This window comes from Diplotaxodon limnothrissa, linkage group LG9 (assembly GCF_057381915.1).
Source record: "Diplotaxodon limnothrissa isolate DT_005_m linkage group LG9, D_limnothrissa_male_GT1.1, whole genome shotgun sequence".
Taxonomy (NCBI): domain Eukaryota; kingdom Metazoa; phylum Chordata; class Actinopteri; order Cichliformes; family Cichlidae; genus Diplotaxodon; species Diplotaxodon limnothrissa.
Window position 1 is genome coordinate 12,537,318 of NC_140604.1, and position 18,351 is coordinate 12,555,668.

The 18,351-nt window shown below is 38.7% G+C and overlaps 1 protein-coding gene across 2 annotated transcripts; it reads left to right on the plus strand.

Moving 5' to 3' along the window:
* The first annotated feature begins 7,466 nt into the window (after positions 1-7,466).
* Positions 7,467-16,925, plus strand: tecrl2a (trans-2,3-enoyl-CoA reductase-like 2a). 2 transcript variants are annotated; one of them, XM_085361958.1, is made up of 14 exons: positions 7,467-7,490; positions 9,673-9,689; positions 10,859-10,931; positions 11,112-11,163; positions 11,736-11,780; positions 15,039-15,142; positions 15,232-15,347; positions 15,524-15,629; positions 15,979-16,051; positions 16,136-16,179; positions 16,250-16,307; positions 16,425-16,513; positions 16,613-16,658; positions 16,798-16,925. In XM_085361958.1, the coding sequence occupies exons 1-14, from the start codon at positions 7,467-7,469 to the stop codon at positions 16,923-16,925; spliced, it is 975 nt and encodes a 324-aa protein (XP_085218084.1). The 2 variants fall into 2 exon arrangements, with proteins under 2 accessions (XP_085218084.1, XP_085218085.1); XM_085361959.1 differs by lacking the exon at positions 9,673-9,689 and having other exon boundaries at positions 10,881-10,931.
* Positions 16,926-18,351: the final 1,426 nt, after the last annotated feature.

Sequence of the window (18,351 nt, forward strand, 5' to 3'; positions counted from 1 at the left end):
ACTGAGAAAAAGAAAATGATGTAGTAGTGACTGCAGCGTATTTTATTTTTTCTTTTATTTTTTTATTTCACTGAAGTTTTGAAAACCAGAGATGAGATTCCTTTTAATCTGAGATGATTGTTGTTCAGTTGTTTTTCATATCTGCTGCACAGAGAGATTAGTGTCCCTGGTATATTGTACAGCCGACTGCAAAATTGCAATGAACACCCAAAGTCACACATCTCTGCCCTTTTTCTTTTTGCTTTTTTTACAGAATAATATCCCACTGGTGGAAATGGCAGTTATCAAGCTGTGCCTGTTCAGCAAAACTTTATGTACATGGCAGGAACTCATTTAGGAATAACTAAACTCCCATTTTATGATCTGTATCAGTTATGTAGTTAACTCGTTTTTATTGCAGTATATCTGTATTATTATCATACTGTGATAGCCTACATATTGTGTCTTCTTTATGTATTGTCCTAAATGTCCTGCACAGCTGTTTGGTCAGAACAGATACACTCAGCAAGACAAAACAGACAGTTGGTGCAGTGTTACATTCACCAAGACTTTACAGGAATGAGACAGTAATGTTCACATCCCTGCACAGATTGCTTCTATCTGTTGTTCAGTTTTTCTTTTAAGACGTGATTCAAAAGCTGCGTTTCACAATGACCATGTCCACTAAGAGTCAGTAAGGCAGGACAGATACCCTGTGCCTATGCCGTTGTCATCGTCCACGATTAGGCTTGTGCAGTAGTGTGCCTACGCTGCCCTGCACTAATAAGTGAAACTGAGCTAGTCATGATGGCCTTGGAGCTGATAAGTAATTCATGTCAAATGTCAAAATACATGGACATGGAATTTTTGTGTTGAGTAATTTTACAGATGAGGTTTAAAGAAATGGAAATGGGAATAAGGTTTTCACATGCATAAAAACCAGACACATTTCGCTGACATCAGTGTCTAACATTCGATAATTTGCTTTAGATTGTGTACTACCAATATGAAAATGTTAATCTTATTGTGTTAATCTACAGATCTGCATTTCAGAGAGTCCTGATTACAGGATGAATAACTCATGCCAGTGTACTGATGATTTAAAAAGGCATTCAATTTGCAATTGTAAGAATATAAAAATAAATAATAAAAAAAAGTTACAGACATGGGTGGCTTATTATACTGAATAAAACTGTTGCTGAGGGGGGTTTTTTTGGACTGAGAAGTAAGCCTTTTAGCTTTGGCTTTGAATTGCTTATCAACACCAACTTATAGTGCATTATTGCACTATTGTTGAGCAGCTGAAAATGCCTAATAAAACGTCAGATTTTCAGACAGAGAGGCTTTTTCACCCCCCAAAAAAGGGCAGGTCAAAAAGGGATTTTTGAAAGTCAGAAATGTCAGCACTTAGGCAGGTAATCACCGAGTTGCTGTTATGAAGCGACCGCTCCACCAAATGCAGCTGAATACATTGTTGCCATTTCATAGATGGCACCATCAAAATCTTTACTGAAATGAGACTTTGAGTGAATTTTGAAAGATAAAAAAAAAAGTGCAGAGGATGAAGCAGTTGAAGTAACAAATAACAAAAATTTAAAAAATGTAATCGTGGTACTGGAACTGAAGTTCATAAATGTAAAGAAAGGATGAATAATGTATTCCAAACTTAAAATATGGTATTACCCTGTGAAACAAAGAAAAACAGGTCGCTGGGGGATTTGTCACTGCGCATGCTCAGATATGTGCTGAAGTTCATTCTAATGTTCAAAAAGACATTTGAGTCAAGACCCCAATAAGACATGGAGAGAGTTAGAGTAACTTAATTCTCCTCCTGATTGGTGTTTGTGGCAAACTGAACTCTTTCAGTAGTGTGTCACAGAGAGAGGGGGAAAATTTAAAGCCAGCAAAATGAGTGTTAAGGATCCAGTAGTAACTACTTGACACCTTAAGGTTAATAATAGTCGTGTGCGCACACAGCCAGCAACACAAACCAAAAGCATAACTCCTCTGAGAAGTGACAAACAAAACAACATGATCTCCAAAAATCTCATGCAAGCAGAGGAAAAACAGGACCCCAGGGCTCCTCTACTGTATACAGGCTGCCATAGAACTTTCATAATAGCTGCCAGTGCAGCTGACTGCTTTACCATCTGTCTGGACAATGAAGATGACGTTACTTGAGTAAAACTAATGAAAACAATGATGTGTGAGGCTGCAGTGACACATTGTAATATGTTGACTGATTACTCGGGATATCTTCCGCAGCAGTGGTAATATCTTTTCCCTGTAGCACTGACAAGGCAACAAAAAGCAGCAGTGACATCCCTCCTTACGAGCGCCTCATATCTGCAGTTTATGTGGTGAAACATTTACTTCATCTTTGCTGCGATGCAGGCATCAGCGTTGTTAACAACAGACATTGTTGCAGGCTTGATTGTCAACACATTGAAGACTTACAGAGTTAGGGTTAGCAAAAAATTACGTGTTTGTGCATGAAAGTGATGGAGCAACTTCTATGAGAAAAGCTCCTTTTTTTACTTGCAGTGGGGAAAGTGTGATTAATATAATCATTAGTACTAACAGATGCAAAAGATCACACGTTTTATCAAGGCTAAAACCCCTTTACCTTCATAATCTCTCAGTGTCAGGTCATTAGCTTGTTAGCTAGCTTGTTAGTATTCTACACTTTTTAGCTAACACTTTCAAGCTAACTACTTGAAACTTCATATTTATCACCAATATGTTTTGTAGGCTGAACAAAAATCAATCAAGCTGAGATTGTGTTGTAGTGAATGACATACCTGAGAGACTGGAGTGTGCCATTTTCCACACAAATGGATTTTGATGAAGGTCATTTCACAGAATTCTCGTTATTTCTTTTTAACAAGTCATTAGTTTTTCTAAAAAAAAAAAAAAAAATTAAAGGGTTGTTTTTGCCTTGGAAATTAGTGCACCCAGTCACTTGTGTTCTCTCAGTTCACTTGAGTCTTTGCTAATGGAAAAAAATCAAAGTAATTTTTTTCCACTGTGCTGCAGAAACAGCTCTGGGTAAAGCATACCCAAAACTAAACGATTAATTCTTCATGATTTTCTATTCTACTTCAAATTCAAACTCATTTGATAGAAATAAAACACAGAGCATAGCTCATAACTTCAGCTCAACTCCTTCATTTACCTCAGAATTACTAGTCGTCAACTCGACCACCATATGCTCTTAACTCACATATCATTTATATTAATAAAGAAATACTGAGTGCTATAAAATTGGAAAATGTATTCTTTTAAAAAAGGTTTAATGGTAAAAGTTTAGCTGACTGTCTTTTATACTCTACAGGTTTAATTTTAAAGTTGACAAACTTCATATAACTCGCTGGAAGTTAAATGTAATTAGTCTGTATTTTTTTTAAAGTTTTATAAGATTTACTTCCACCTCCAGCAGAACTTCTCTTCTCAGACATCAAGAGGAACAATAGGTTGGCTGAGTAGTCTCCCATATGAGTTAGATTCCTCAACACAGACCGGAATCTAAGAAAGACGATCAAACAGAGACACATGAAAGAAGGTGGTTTAAGAATTTAAGAGATCCTGGCTTCATTCAAAAACTGATTCTGCAGGATACCTGTACTACCCAGTGGTAGGCCACTATCTCCCCCTATTGGAGATACACCGGTTTCACTGGAGAACAAGATCAAATAATGTGCAGCAGACCTTAATAAACTAATATATTGCCTTTAAACTGTAGATTAGTTTATAGATTACAATTTGCAGCAGCCACACTGAAGTGTGAAGAGGTGGTTGCAAGAGTGTATCTGCTATAGATTTAATAAATAAATGAATTTTAGCATGCATCAGTTTAAAGCAAAGTAAACCCCTATATATCAGACATGCCAGATGCTTATTTGAATTCCAGCCCATGCCTCAGTAACCCTTGAAGTACTAGCATAAGAGGCTCTCATGAGAGCCAGGTGGGAGAAGTGCTGCAGGCCTCCAACCTTACTCTAACACTAAATAGATGACTTCAGTTCAGGTAGGGGGCGGAGAACTGTTCCGAATAGTTAATGTTTCCTGCAAATATGTGGAAGTCTAAGAAGGGGTCCTCTGACTTTTTCTCTCGTCTGAAGTGTTTTGTTTTTATTCCGCTGTTACTTTGCAAAAAGGGACATGCGGTTCATGAGGATATTTCATGTATGAACCATGATGCAAAAACACCAAGATGGTATAACAGTTTTAGGTCTGCATTAAAGATTCATTATAATATTTCCTGCTAGAGGCATCAAGCACTAACATGCCAGGGTTAGGATATTAATAGTTTATCTCATGTACATTGAAAAAGAACCTCATGTACTAATTTAACACTACAATAAACAGTATTTTGATTGTTGTTAGGAAAAAGCAATAGAGAGAGACACTCTGGCTTATCAAATCTCTAAACGTCCAATATTATGCCTCAGATAAGCTTTCTCTTTTCAGCATTAAACGTCATAGACTTGGCGGTATGCATGTGCATGCACTGCGTGGACACACGATGTCTTCTTGCAGAGGGTCGCCGCCTCAGGTCTCGACAGAGAAAGTGAAGGAGACATCCTGCCAGCCACCATCACACCCCCTCACCCAGCAGTGAGCTGATTACATTTAGCTATAGCCTCTAGCTCATTTCCTACTAAACTCCACATCCCGACAAAAAAAAGAGCCCCAAACTACAATGAGCCGGAGCTCTCGGAGGTTAGAGGGTGACGCAGCCTGATGGAAAAATCAATAATGGCCCATGGGATCAGCAGGCGACAGGACCTGATGTAGACTTGGAATTTTTTTTTTTAACATAGGAGTCAGCTACCATGAATAAGCTTTAAACAGCGAATCCGAAACTGCCCATTAAACTCCAAGATAAGCATATTACACTATAATTAAGTCACAACAAATTCTAATAATTTCCCCCTTTAGCGAATTGCAAAATACATGATCCCGAGCGCGTTTTTTATAAAGATAGATTATGTGTTTGCCTTGAAAGTATCTACCAAACTCTAACCTGTTAACTGGCCATCAGTTTAGCATCTAAAGTTTAATGTGTGGTCCAAAAACAGCTGGGGATTGTGGAGCATGCAGAACTAGATAAACAGCCACAGTAGGGTCACCAAGAAATACTGACCACACTGACCAGCAGAGGACAGTCTCATCCTACATGGTATAAGGAACTCAAAGTGGGAGTCTGTTCAATATAATTCCCTAAAACATTATTCCTCAAGTTGTCATGTGTTATTTTTCTAATAAGGTATCTACTACTGTACAAGTAGCACCTGGCACATATATTCAGCTTTACATGTTAGTGTGATACTTGACCTTGGTTAACCTTTTATTAACTGTAATTAGTATCAGTAGTTTGCAGTCAATCAGTGGGAACATTCCTGAAAAAAAGTGCTGGTGTATGTTTTTAAGTGATGAGCACATCAAATAAAATCAAACAGCACACCACTGCATAGACTGAATCCATCATTCCTTTGGAAGTTGCTCGAGCGTTCTTTAAAAAAATAATCTAAGACTATCGAGATAATTTAAGGAAAGTTGATGCCTGAAAAAAATCTTCCACTTTCTTTGATTAAGAAAGATTTTCATTCTAGATATTTGAAACTTTCAGTGAAGCACGGCATCAAGGAGAAAGCAAGAAGATGAAAACAGTGCTGATAGCTACTGAACCTTTATGTCCACGGATATAGGTATATGAGTTTTAATTTGACAACACTGATTGATTTTGGATCTGTGAAACATCCTAGATTTATGATTAATATAGTTACAAAAAGTTAAATAACATATGTGCCACGTGGTATTATCAAATTACAAAGGTTATTCATTTCTGTATACCTGCTCAGGGAGTAAGAGGCTGTACAAATACAAATACAGATACCAAGTCTTATACTGTACAGTGAATAATCATTTTGACTGAGGCCTTTAGAGTCTGGTTTAGCATCCAATAGCCTTTCAATCCCACAAACCAAATCCCCCTCAAGTATCACAACAACAGAAGTGAGGAGATGTTCTCAACTTGTTTTTTGTGTCTGAATCTACCTTTGAAGGGGACAACTGGAGAAAATGCTGAGTAAGTGCATGTGGAAAAACTACAAAAAAAAAAAAGCAGGTTAGAAAAAAAATAACTTACTAAGCAGGCAATGCAAACTCAAAATGTCTCACCAAGGCTGTGCAGGAGGGGTAAGTGAACCCAAAAACAGTCTGCATCTTTGGGCAAGATACTGTACTCCGAGTTGTCCCAATGACTGTTATTGTCCGTGTGAATGATAGACAAAGTGCTTAAGTGTAGAAAAAAGTTAGTATAGAAAAACACTATGGAAGCACCAGTCCATTCATTTATTATGGACCTCAGTTGTGTAAACGTAGCATATGTGTTGTGCATACAGCATATAGAGCCGCCTCAGGAGTGTGTGGACAATCAGCAGAAAAATATTCTGTGAAAACATCTTTTATCCTTGTAAAAATTTGTTGTTGCTATTGCGACAAACTTCTTTTAGTCATATTCAATTTGGATTCTTTTCATTGCAGGTGTTACCAGAAAGAATGTAACGCTTTATAAGAAACCATAAAGTAAAACCTCACAAAATATTCAGGTGGAGAGACCTTAGAATTCAAAGATACTTTTGGAAACAACAAAACACTTTCAAAGTGTTAAAGGTTTCACTCTGACAGGATTCAACTGTGAGGATGACTTCACGCTGAAGACAGTTTTTCACCAGAATGTGTGAACTACATGCACTCAATTAAAAGTGATTACAGTGTGACTCCATAATAATCTACTTTTGTCCTCTTCTTGTGGCACAGCTCAATATTGCATTTTAAGACTTACATTTAGATTAATGAAGTCTCAAATATCTCAAATGAACTGACATTTTTCATCAGTATTTCTTTTCACAAGGGAGTTATAGTTATTTCTTGCTCTTCCATTTCTGCACTCTTAGCCACTGCAGCAGACCATTTTATCCACAGGAGAATTTAAAGTTTTGTGCCATCTTGTGTATTTTTGAAACACTACTGTTCTTGTGCATACTCCACTCCTTGAGCATCTCAGTTTCCAGTGGCCACATGAGCCAACACAGACTTATGAGCCAAGAGTGTTCTCCAAAGATACTTTAACAAACAGGGAAAAAACAGAGTGAGAGACAGAGGGAGGTGGGGGGAGGAGGAAGTTGGAGAAAAGAAAATCAAGAGTAAGACCACGAGCAGGATCTCTACAGTGCCTCTAGTGATTCTGTGTTCCCAGCACTATCACGGATAAAGAGAGGAAGGGTGAGAGAGACAGAGAGGGAGAGCGTGGTGAAGACTCGGAAGAATAAGGGTCAGTACAGGGTTTGTCTTTGAAAGGAGAGGAGCAATTCCTGCATGTGTGAGAGGGATCTGTGCATGTGTTTTGTTTGCTCATACTAATAGTTAAGGCCATTCTTTCACCGTGTGCACAGAGGACATATCAAAAATAAGCCACCGCCATGAGCCGGACCACCTTCTTTGAGGTAAGCCAATGCACAGTTTTACTGCTACTTGAATAAATGACACGGGCAACTGCCACTTCCTGATAGAGTGAGTTACTGAAAGGCACTTGACCAAAGGACTCTACAGAGTGATAAGAGGTGCAGCCAAATTTGGGGAAAACTTAACAAGGCTGAAAATATTACATGTTGTTCTAAAGGGATCGGAAAGTTTATAAAGTCCAAGTTTATTGTCCAGATAAGCTCAAAGCTGGTGGTGTTTCTATGATTTTTCTGTAGCCTTCAGTTTTGGCTTAAGGGCCTGACAAGCTTTAATGAAGAAGCAGACAAGTAATTTGCTGTAAGTGCAGCAGGCCTATGAACTCAAGCTAATTACAACATGCTCTGGGAAGTGTGCCATGCTCTCAGAAGCTGTTATTGAAAAAACTGAGTCACAGTGGAAAATATGGAAATAGTTAAGCTTCCAGTCTTTACAGTAAGACAGCCAGAAAATCCACCTTCACACTGACTGGACAGTTTTAAAAATGGTACTGATCCTCTACTTCTGATATATAAGAAAAAAGGAGGTTTTGCAGGATGGAGGCACATTTGCCGTAATGTTTAACTTTCCTTTAACTTCAGGCTGCCATTAGATTGGCACTACAATATTTAAGAGAGTATCTTTACCTTGATGCCTTGGAGGCTTTTCAGACGTACTTCATCCTTCACTTAGGAAACGTCATTTTCAACTTCATGAAACAGCCATTTAAGTAGTGGACTGTAATTTGTGTCTATTTGTGTGTAGTGTACAGGGTCAGACACACGTGAAAAATTTAAGACAAACTAAGAGGTGAATTACTGTCCTTGACTGAAAGAGAAACTGTCTAGATAGTCTGTCTATCTTATAAAACTTAAAAAAATTAAAAGTATGTGAGGGTCATGCAGGACATTTATGAAGACAGCGAGATAGTGGTGAGGTGTGCGCTAGGAGTGACAGATGGGTTCAAAGTGAAACTGGCTCTGAGCCCCTTCTTGTTTGCACTGGTGACGGACAGGCTGACAGATGAGGTCAGGCAGGAGTCTGTGGACTGTGATGTCTGCCGGTCACATTTTGATCTGTAGTGAGATTGTGAGGCAGGTGGAAACGTGTCTGAAGAGGTGGAGGTATACACTGAAGAGATGAGGAATTAAAGTCAGTAGAAGCAAGACAGAATACATGTTTTTGAATGGGAGGAAGACAGCTCACAACAACAGTAGCCTTGAGGGGATTTGTTGAACTGGTGCTATATAAATAAAACTGAATTGAACTAAACTGAACAGTGAAGCTATGAAGAGTAGAGGTGGTGAAAGGTTAATGAGTTTAAATACCAGCCATCCAAAACAACAGACAGTGCACATGAGAGGTGAAGGAGACCGTGCAGGTGAGGTGGAGCGGGTGGTGACAAGTATGAGGAGTGATTTGTAGCAGAAGGATGGCAGCAAGAGTGAAAGGGAAGGTATAAAGATGCTGGTGAAACCTGTTATGATATATTGTTTGGAGATGGCAGCACTAATAAAAAGAAAGGAGGCCAAGTTGGAAGTGCCAGAGATTATTAGATTTGTGATTAGAAAGGAAAATATTAGCATGACAGCTCAGGCTGAGCGGTTTGGAAACAAAGTTAGAGAAGGACATGCAGAGGAGGGACAATGGATATACTTGACAAAGGGTGTTGAATATGGAGCTGCGAGGCAGGAGGAAAAGAGGAAGACCACACACAGCAAAATCTCCAGTGTTAAATTAACACTAGAGAGTGTCTATATGGGTCCACACCTCTGAGTGTTAAATACAACACTGTTGAGTGTTAAATTAACACTTTTGACAGTGTTATATGTTTAAAAGTAACCTAGTCAGTTTTGAAGATTAACAATGGCTAACACTGAGCAGTGCTGTTTTGCTAACACTGGAATATTTCTAACATTTTGAGTTATTTTCCAGTGTTAGAAAATCAGCACTGCTCAGTGTTAGCCATTGTTAATCTTCAAAACTGACTAGGTTACTTTTAAACATATAACACTGTCAAAAGTGTTAATTTAACACTCAACAGTGTTGTATTTAACACTCAGAGGTGTGGACCCATATAGACACTCTCTAGTGTTAATTTAACACTGGAGATTTTGCTGTGCAGATTCAGGGATGAAGGAAGACATGCAGAGGGCTGGATGTAGCAGAGCAGATGGAGGAGGGTAGGGTGGAGATGAGCAGGTGTGGGGACCCCTAAAGGGAACAGCTAGAAGACGAAGAAGATTATGGATGAGAGTTTTCTCCAGTTTTATCAGTTAGTTATATTAGTCCAAAGACAATATGTGTTTGTTTTTTTTAATTAAAAAGCTGGCAAGCTCAGTTTCTCAGATTTTACCCAGCAAACATAAAATAAGTGTTTATTTAAACATTTACTTAAATTTCCCCTGCATCCCCAAGGCCTCTGCAAGCATGTGCATGTTCTGTACAACCTGTGCTGTCAGCACTGCCGCCCGCACAGGAGGACAGGAAATCCTAATGATCGGTTTTACAAAGCCATGGCACATCTGAGTGCACAGTGTGCAGCCCAACGACACCGTGATGCTCTTTACCAGCATGCTAATACATCAGCGTGTGCCACCAGAATGCAGCTGGAAAAGCTGGCAGATGGAAAGCAAAACAATCCCATCTCCCACGATGCGCTTTGCTGAGACATGAGCATGATTTGATTCCAGATCCCGCAAGCATCCTCACACATCGCAAAGAGTGAAAGGGTGAAATAATCATTTTATATATGGAACACTGAGGTTTGCAGCTAAACTTTTTACTTAAACCTCTGTATGAATTAAATGTCCTATAAAACTTCATTCACTCTATCCAAAGAGGCTGATGGCTTTTATGTTGAGCTTTTCCTCATCCTCATTCCCTCTGTTGTGACTGTGCACTCAGCAAATCTTCAGATACCCATTAGCGGGTTATTACACTGTCCAGTAAAGGAACCTATTTAGCTAGGACAGCTCTGCTGAGCAGCACAGTATGGAGTGCTTTCAGAGCAAATTGTGGGCCCACCCACCCACCCTCCTTGCATATGCTATACATCACCGCTGACATGGTCTAATTAAGATGAAAACAAATGTGTGCAAGAAAGCATATCACTAAGGACAAATGGACACACTTTGCAGTAGGTATTTTAGGAGCAGACGTGACCACATTTTATTTGAGGCGTTTATATTTTATTCAAATTGTGTTTTTACAGTGATGATTACATGTGCAACAATGTCTACCTTACAGCTGCAAGAAAGCAATACATAACTAAAAGTAGCAATAGAGTTTAATCTTGTGCTACTGTGATCAACAAAGCTGAAAAGAAATCTTAAATCTGGCTTTTACTCTGTGGGTTATATACATTATAAAGGTGCCTCATTTTCTTTCTTCAGGTGGAAGTTCTTGATGCCAAGACAAGGGAGCAGCTTTGTTTTCTAGACAAGGTATGCTGACATTTTAACACAATTCAAAGGCCCCCAGGATACGTCTTAAGTTTATAATTATGAATAAATAAGGACATGAAAATGACTTTTCAATCTCATTGACACAGTGCTTTGTATTTAGTGCTTGAGTCTGACATAAAGTTGAGTTTATACTGACTGTAAACTTTCTGTTGCATTAAGGTGGAGCCCCACTCGACAGTAGGAGACATAAAGAGCCTTTTTCACAAATCATGTGAGTGCCTATAATAGTAATGTAGCGCACAAATGAGCCTGTTTAGATTTGTTAGAAGCACATGTGGCTGTAATTTTGTTAGTCTTGCTGTTACCTAGAACCCTGTCAATAAATAGAACAAGACTTGAGTTATACTATAATTCAATAAAACACAGAAGATCAGTGCTCCTAGTTCTTTATTATCTTTCACTGCATGTTTACTGTAAACAAATCCTTCAACTTGTGGTTATTGGATAAAAAAACATTATTACACTATCTCTGAATGAAAAATCTTACAGTTCCTCCTATTAAATCTCTTCACCAGAGAGCTGTCCTTCTAAAAAACAATTTTTTATTTACTTCTCTGAAGCCCACAGTGCTTCTGTCATCAGCATGTGTCTGGTCAGAAACGTTACCAAATGTCTGCTGAGCCCAAGGCCATCGGCATCTATCAGAGTAGCAGAGCTCAACGTTATTCCATTGTGATCAATTATTTTTGGGCCTGAGGCCAAAAAACTGTGTGTGCGGTACCAGCTATGTCCAACACTGCGACTGTGTTTGTGTGTGCATACGTGCTCGTTTGATCGGCACAGATCCTCACTGGTATCCAGCAAGACAGGCCCTGAAGCTTGATCCAAGTAAGTGGCTGTGTTGTAAATCTAGCATTTAGTGTGTGTGTGTGTGTGTGTGTGTGTGTGTGTGTGTGTGTGTGTGTGTGTGTGTGTGTGTGTGTGTGTGTGTGTGTGTTTTATAGCATTAAACACTACAGAAGAAGACTGGTTACTCAGTTCAAGTTTCAAACTGTCTAAAATATTTGGACATCATTACCCACAAGTACCCGTATAGATAAGTATGAGATCTTTTTTCGTCGTAAAGGCCAACATCTCTACAAATACTCTTGATTTTAGTTAAAACTCATTTATTCATAGATACGTCTGTATTGGTCTGTATCCATCACCTCAGGTACTGCTGTTTTGCAATGCTACACTTACAAAACTGGGGTGGGACTTAAATACTGTATGTCTAGCTCAGTACATTTGAATCAAGCTGTGAATTTGGGTTTTGCAATAAATCAACAAAAACTGGAACGTAGAAATGTTTGGTCTGAGATTGTGTTGTACTTTCCAGGCCATAAACTTTTAGATACACATGCAAAATTGGATGCCACAATAAAGTCAAAGCTTTAAACAAGAAGCACTGTGAGAGCACAAACATCTTCCAAAGAAGCTCACTCTGTGGGCGCTACTTACTTTTAAGGGAATAATTTTGTATATAATACTTTGGTTTCTTTGATTTTTTTTAAAAAATATATATTTAAGAAGTTTGTAGTGCAATAAAAATCAGATAAGGGAAGCATAGCAGATATTTACTTTATTTACAAGTATTGATTTGTAAATAACTGGACATGAATAACTCAAGCTTACTGTATAATATTATACTTTCATTAAAAATGTAACACATTTGGAGGTCAACTTGACAGATAGGCAGACTTGAAACGTAAAAGTGAGGTCAGAGGTCAAATGTGAATAATATTTAGATCCAAATTATAATGTGATAATTATAATGTGATATTTAGAATCCCCCACATTGATATGATGTTCTAAATGTTTTCAGTACAAACAAAGGCAAAAGCATTTTTTAAGGAAAAGGCATAAGTTCTATGGTTTTTTGTCACTTTCCTGACTAATTAGTCATTAAGTTGACCATGAAGACTTCAGATGACCTCATTGGATATAAGATACATTTTAGTGGATTGTTAATACGACCCCGCTCTACACCAGTAAAAAGTTTTATCACATTGTGACAAAGTGGCTAGGACTGAATTCATTTACCATTTGTTACTTGCATATATTGTTATTTTGTGTTCTGTTATCTAATCATAATGCTTTAATGTAAACACAGCGCATGTAACCTCACCTCTGCATACTATCCCGGGTCTGTTTGTGGTAGTATTGGTTATACTCATTACAGCAGTGCAAATGTTCTCAAAGCTAAATGTCACTTCATCATTAGTTGATTTGAATCTTTCATTTGTTTATGTAGTTTGGTTATACTTGTGTGTTCCTTTGTGCAGGTCCTATGTGTAAAACAGGTATGTGGGAGGGGGGAAATTAAGAACACTTAAAAGAAGCTTGAACAGTCTGCAGATGCCGTCTTCCTATCACTTTCCATGCTGCTTATGTTATGCTACCCCACACACATTAATTGAAACCTTTTTGAGCTATCATGTTTGCAGACAGAATCACACCCACATAATCACTACCAAAAACATCACCTCCATGGCAGAGAAGGTTTATGTTAGTATAGAAAGAAAAGTACGTGTGAGGAACACAGTTCCTAGTTACAGTTCTGAAAGTAAGCCTACACCTGACTTCTAAATGTATCTTTGGTGCTGTCAGTTCAGTATTTTCAGGTGTGCTCCTGACTTGATGGAGAGCTAAAGTCCATCAGAAAGAGGTCAGAGGTAAAAGGTTTGTGATAACCTACAGTTGGATGCATCCAGAATGCATAAAGAGGATCACACATCTTCAGTCCCCAAAGCACTTTTGTAGTGTTGCTGACCACTCAAAGTGCTTTACACTACAAGCCACATTCAGTTTTTTCACACAGCACTTTATGCTGCGCTCTATGCTGTGCTCTTTCAGCCACACTTATGGCTAATTCAGATTCACCATTGAATCTAACCTGATGTAAATGAAATAAATACAAACTAAACCTCTGCAGGTGCACGCTGTCTAGTGTTTGTCAAGCAAAAAATTTGATTAATCAAACAGACTAATGCAGACAACTAATGATATCTGTTTGACCTGCTCCCCTGCTCCCCTCAGGCAGGAGGCTCCGGTCCATTCACACCAGAACCTCTCGCCATAAGAACAGTTTCTTCCCCTCTGCTGTTGGACACATGAACAATAACCATATGACTGTCCCCGCCACTAACACATGACCCTACGCTGTGTCACTGCATCATTCCATGTTTGGCACTGATCACCACCTGCACTCATGTATATATCTTTCAACGTAGCACTCTTAATTCTTATTCTCATGTATATATCTCATGTATATCTCATGCACATATCTTTCTACGTAGCACTTTTAATTCTTATCCCTACTTTTATTTTTTCATGTCTATTTAAGTGCTATTTATGACACTATGTTTGCACTGAAGCACCGCAGCAATTTCCTAATGTTGTAAACCTGCTCAACATTTGGCAATAAACCCCTTTCTGATTCTGATTCTGATTCTGATTCTGATATGCCACCTCCTAACCCTAAAAATATCCTTGGTTGAATATAGGATCATTTGCTATTGATAAAAGTTTATCCAATAAGTTCTGGCATATTTATCTTTACACCCATCCTGTACTTCAGTGAGCAGTGAACCATTAATACATTTCAGCGTGCTGCTTCCACTATGAAATCTTTTGTCCATTTCTCCTTTATTGTTTTAAAGACCATTTAATATGCATCACTGCTCCATCCATTTCAGCCCAAATTAAAGCTGTAAAGGCAAATACAGCCTAACCTGATGTATGATGTTGGAAGGCTTTAGTCTTGAATATCTGGGATCTACCTGGCTGCTAAGAATTAGACAAGAGAACTTTGGTTCAAATCTATTTGGGTCAGTTGCCCCTCAGGATATTCTAAAAATGCTGCCCAATTAGTAGAGCAAATTATCTGTGGCCGTGCCCCCTGGAGCTTGCAGGTAGAGAGAACGTGTGCTGAAAACCTGAAACTCTGCACAGCGCTGCCTGTGTCACTATGAAGATTTCTGCTGTTTTGTCCATTTCTCAAGCCCACATTCTAGAGGCGATGATCTCTGTTGAATAGTAAAAATGTTTGTTGGTATTTTTCCAGATGGATTTGTTTGCCTAAAGGTTGTTTTTGTTCTTATACAGAGGGAAAATCACTCAGAGATGATGAAATCTTACAGAATCTACCAGTGGGAACCACTGCCACCATGTATTTCAAAGATCTTGGTCCACAATTAGGCTGGACTATGGTACGATTAATTCAACAGGCATATTGGCAGTTGTTTTTTTTAATCTGTGACACATTAAAAAAGAAAGTCATCTTTTCTTCTGTTTTCAGGTGTTTCTTGCAGAGTATATCGGGCCCCTTCTGAGCTACCTCCTCTTCTATTTTCGAATACCCTACATTTACTCAAACAGATATGCACTTAGTTCCAGCCCCCACCCTGTTGTCACGTACGTTGAAAATGAAATATCAACTACAGCACAAATTACGACAGGCCACGGCTAAATTAAAATTGTTCTATGATGAAAACATGCTATTCTAACTATTATATATACATATACATGTACTATGCAAGAGAATGACCTGTTGCCAGAAGCCAGTCTTATCCCTCGGCTCTCTCTCTCAGACTGGCCTGCGTCTGTCATACCTTCCACTACACGAAGAGGCTGATAGAGACAATCTTTGTGCATCGCTTCTCACATGGGACCATGCCTCTCAGGACTATAGTCAAGGTGAGGTACGTCTAAAGTTAAAGAGGAGAGCCTCTGATAATAAGCTCCTCTCTTTCACAGTGTGTGGCCTCATTTTTACTGTCCTGCACCAGTTTTTGTTTTTTCATGTTTTAATGTTTATTTATAGCTACAAGCATGTAGCACGTACCACTGCCAGTTTCCAATGCCCATCCACACAAGGTCCTTGAATGCACTATAATTCATGAATGTCATAATAAAGCTAAACAAAGCTTCGTTTGGCAATGCAGAATACAACTTGCAGTCTCTACACAGTATCTTTGTGAGGACTGGAACTTCACTGATCATTTTCACATTAAGTATTTATGTATGTGCTCATTTCGTCTTTCAGAATTGTGCCTATTACTGGGGGTTTTCAGCATGGTTGGCTTACTATATCAACCACCCTCTCTATACGCCTCCATGTAAGTCAGTCCGAGTATGCCACATACAACATGTTTTTCTCCTGTATTTTCATCATATCAAAGCCAAACTGTCTTTCTCCACAGCATACGGAGAACTGCAAGTCAACTATGCACTAATTCTATTTGTGGTACGTATACTAATAATTACACATGGCATATCACATATACAGACTCCTGATTTGTTTATTTCTGCTCTAGATGTGTGAAATGGGCAACTTCTCCATTCACTTGACTCTGAATAAGCTCAGGGGAGATGGTGAGTCGCTGAGCTTTGTTAACATTCATGGATGAAGCAGGGTCACCCATCAATTCAAATACTGTAAAATGAAATTATACATATGTAATCCGTTCACTGGACGAATTATCTTTGCAGGACCCAAGGGTAGAAGATTTCCTATGCCAAATAAGAACCCCTTCACCTGGCTTTTCTTCTTTGTATCCTGCCCAAACTACACATACGAGGTAACACGCAGCATTCAGAACGGTTTATCTAGCATTAAATTTTCATTCGTGCTTGAGCATAATCTCACTTTCTGCTTGCACACTGGACATACACTGTAGGTTGGAGCTTGGGTGAGCTTTTCTATCATGACCCAGTGTCTGCCAGGTATGAGCTTCCTTTCACCTTTTGCTGTCACCAAGTGAGCATGTCCATAAATATAATCCATTGTGGAACTGTATGGTTGATGAGAAAGCCTGCATAGTCCTCTTGGTTATCCCCACATGTTGTATATTTTGTCTTTCAGTGGCATTTTACACATTACTGGGGTTTATTCAGATGACCATCTGGGCCAAAGGAAAGCACAGAGCCTACATCAGGGAATTCAAGGACTATCCCAGTCTCCGAGTGGCTATTATACCTCTGATTCTTTGATAAGGCTTAAAGCATGAACCTCATACAAAGAAACAAAGAAGTCTGCTGCTGCTGCTACTATGCAATTTTGTCTACAAATGAATGAGCCGAACTAGGAGGAAACAGAGCAATAATGTGGCTGTTTACGTGTTTAAGGCTTTAAAAAACATGCCGGAAACCTTTAAAGTCAGCAATAATAGCAGTGTTTAATATCAACAGAAGATTGGATTTCTTTCTCAGAGGTTGATTTAGCATTGTGATAAAACTCAGAGTTCTTCCTGTCATATTAGCTACGCTTTAACATTTGGATTTTCTATGTTTGATTCTTTCAGAATATTAAGGAGTGTTTGAGAAACCAGCGAGGAGTGCTGACTGCATATTGGTTTGTTAGCATACGTTGTTGCTTTTTATTACGAGATGAAAGTTTTCTAGTTACATGTAAGTGAAAGAAATTGAGCATCCTCATCCTCATCATAAAGTGCCTGCGGAAGCAAACGAAGAAATTTGAAATGTCACAGCATCCATTTAAGAGTGCGACATCACTTTTAAGCTCTCAGGAGGAACGCTGATAAAGCAGGTGTTTAATCACGCTAAAGTTAAGCCCTTCTAATGCTTATCTCAGATAGTTTTCTCCAGAGAAGTGCAAACTGTACTGACGTTAATGTACAGAGACTTTATCAGGTAGTCAGTGATAAGTGCTGCAGTTCTCAAGCCTATATTGCCTAATCTCAGGTTAAAACTGTTCTTTTTTTGGTTATAAAAGTGAATGCAAGGTCTGAATAAAGGTCCACATCTTAAAGAAAACGCACTTCATTATTTATTATACTCTGCCTCACAGAAACACGTCATCATCTTCTAATGACACTAGGTGCTGCAAACAAATCATGAGGACAAAGCGCAAAAATTAAAAATGAATGGCATGAAGAGATCATATTAATGAAATGTATTTAACAGCGCAAGAAGGATTTTGTAATGATTATGAGCTGTATTACACAGATCACCAATAAATCTCATGATGCTTCGAGTAATACTGCATCAATAAGGTGCTAAGCCTTTGCTTCTCTGAGCCCTTACTCCACATATCTAAAGAAGGCAGTGAAAGTGAATCTTGCTTGGCATCTGAAGCAAATATATATATATATAAACAATCTATGCTTTCTTTACACACCCTTTCTTTACAGGTTGTTTTTTTCATATTTCAGTTGCACTGAAGCACCGCAGCAATTTCCTAATGTTGTAAACCTCAACATCTGGCAATAAACCCATTCTGATTCTGATTCTGATTCTGTTAAAGGCCTAAAAGGTGAGCAGAACGTGGAACAAATAGCAGGCAGGCACAGAAATGCTCCACATTTTCCAAAAAGTCAAAGCCCGCTAACATTGTTTACTGGAGAAGCAAAATCGAGCAGCATGCACTTTTGCCACGAGTGAAATCAGTTTAAGGGAT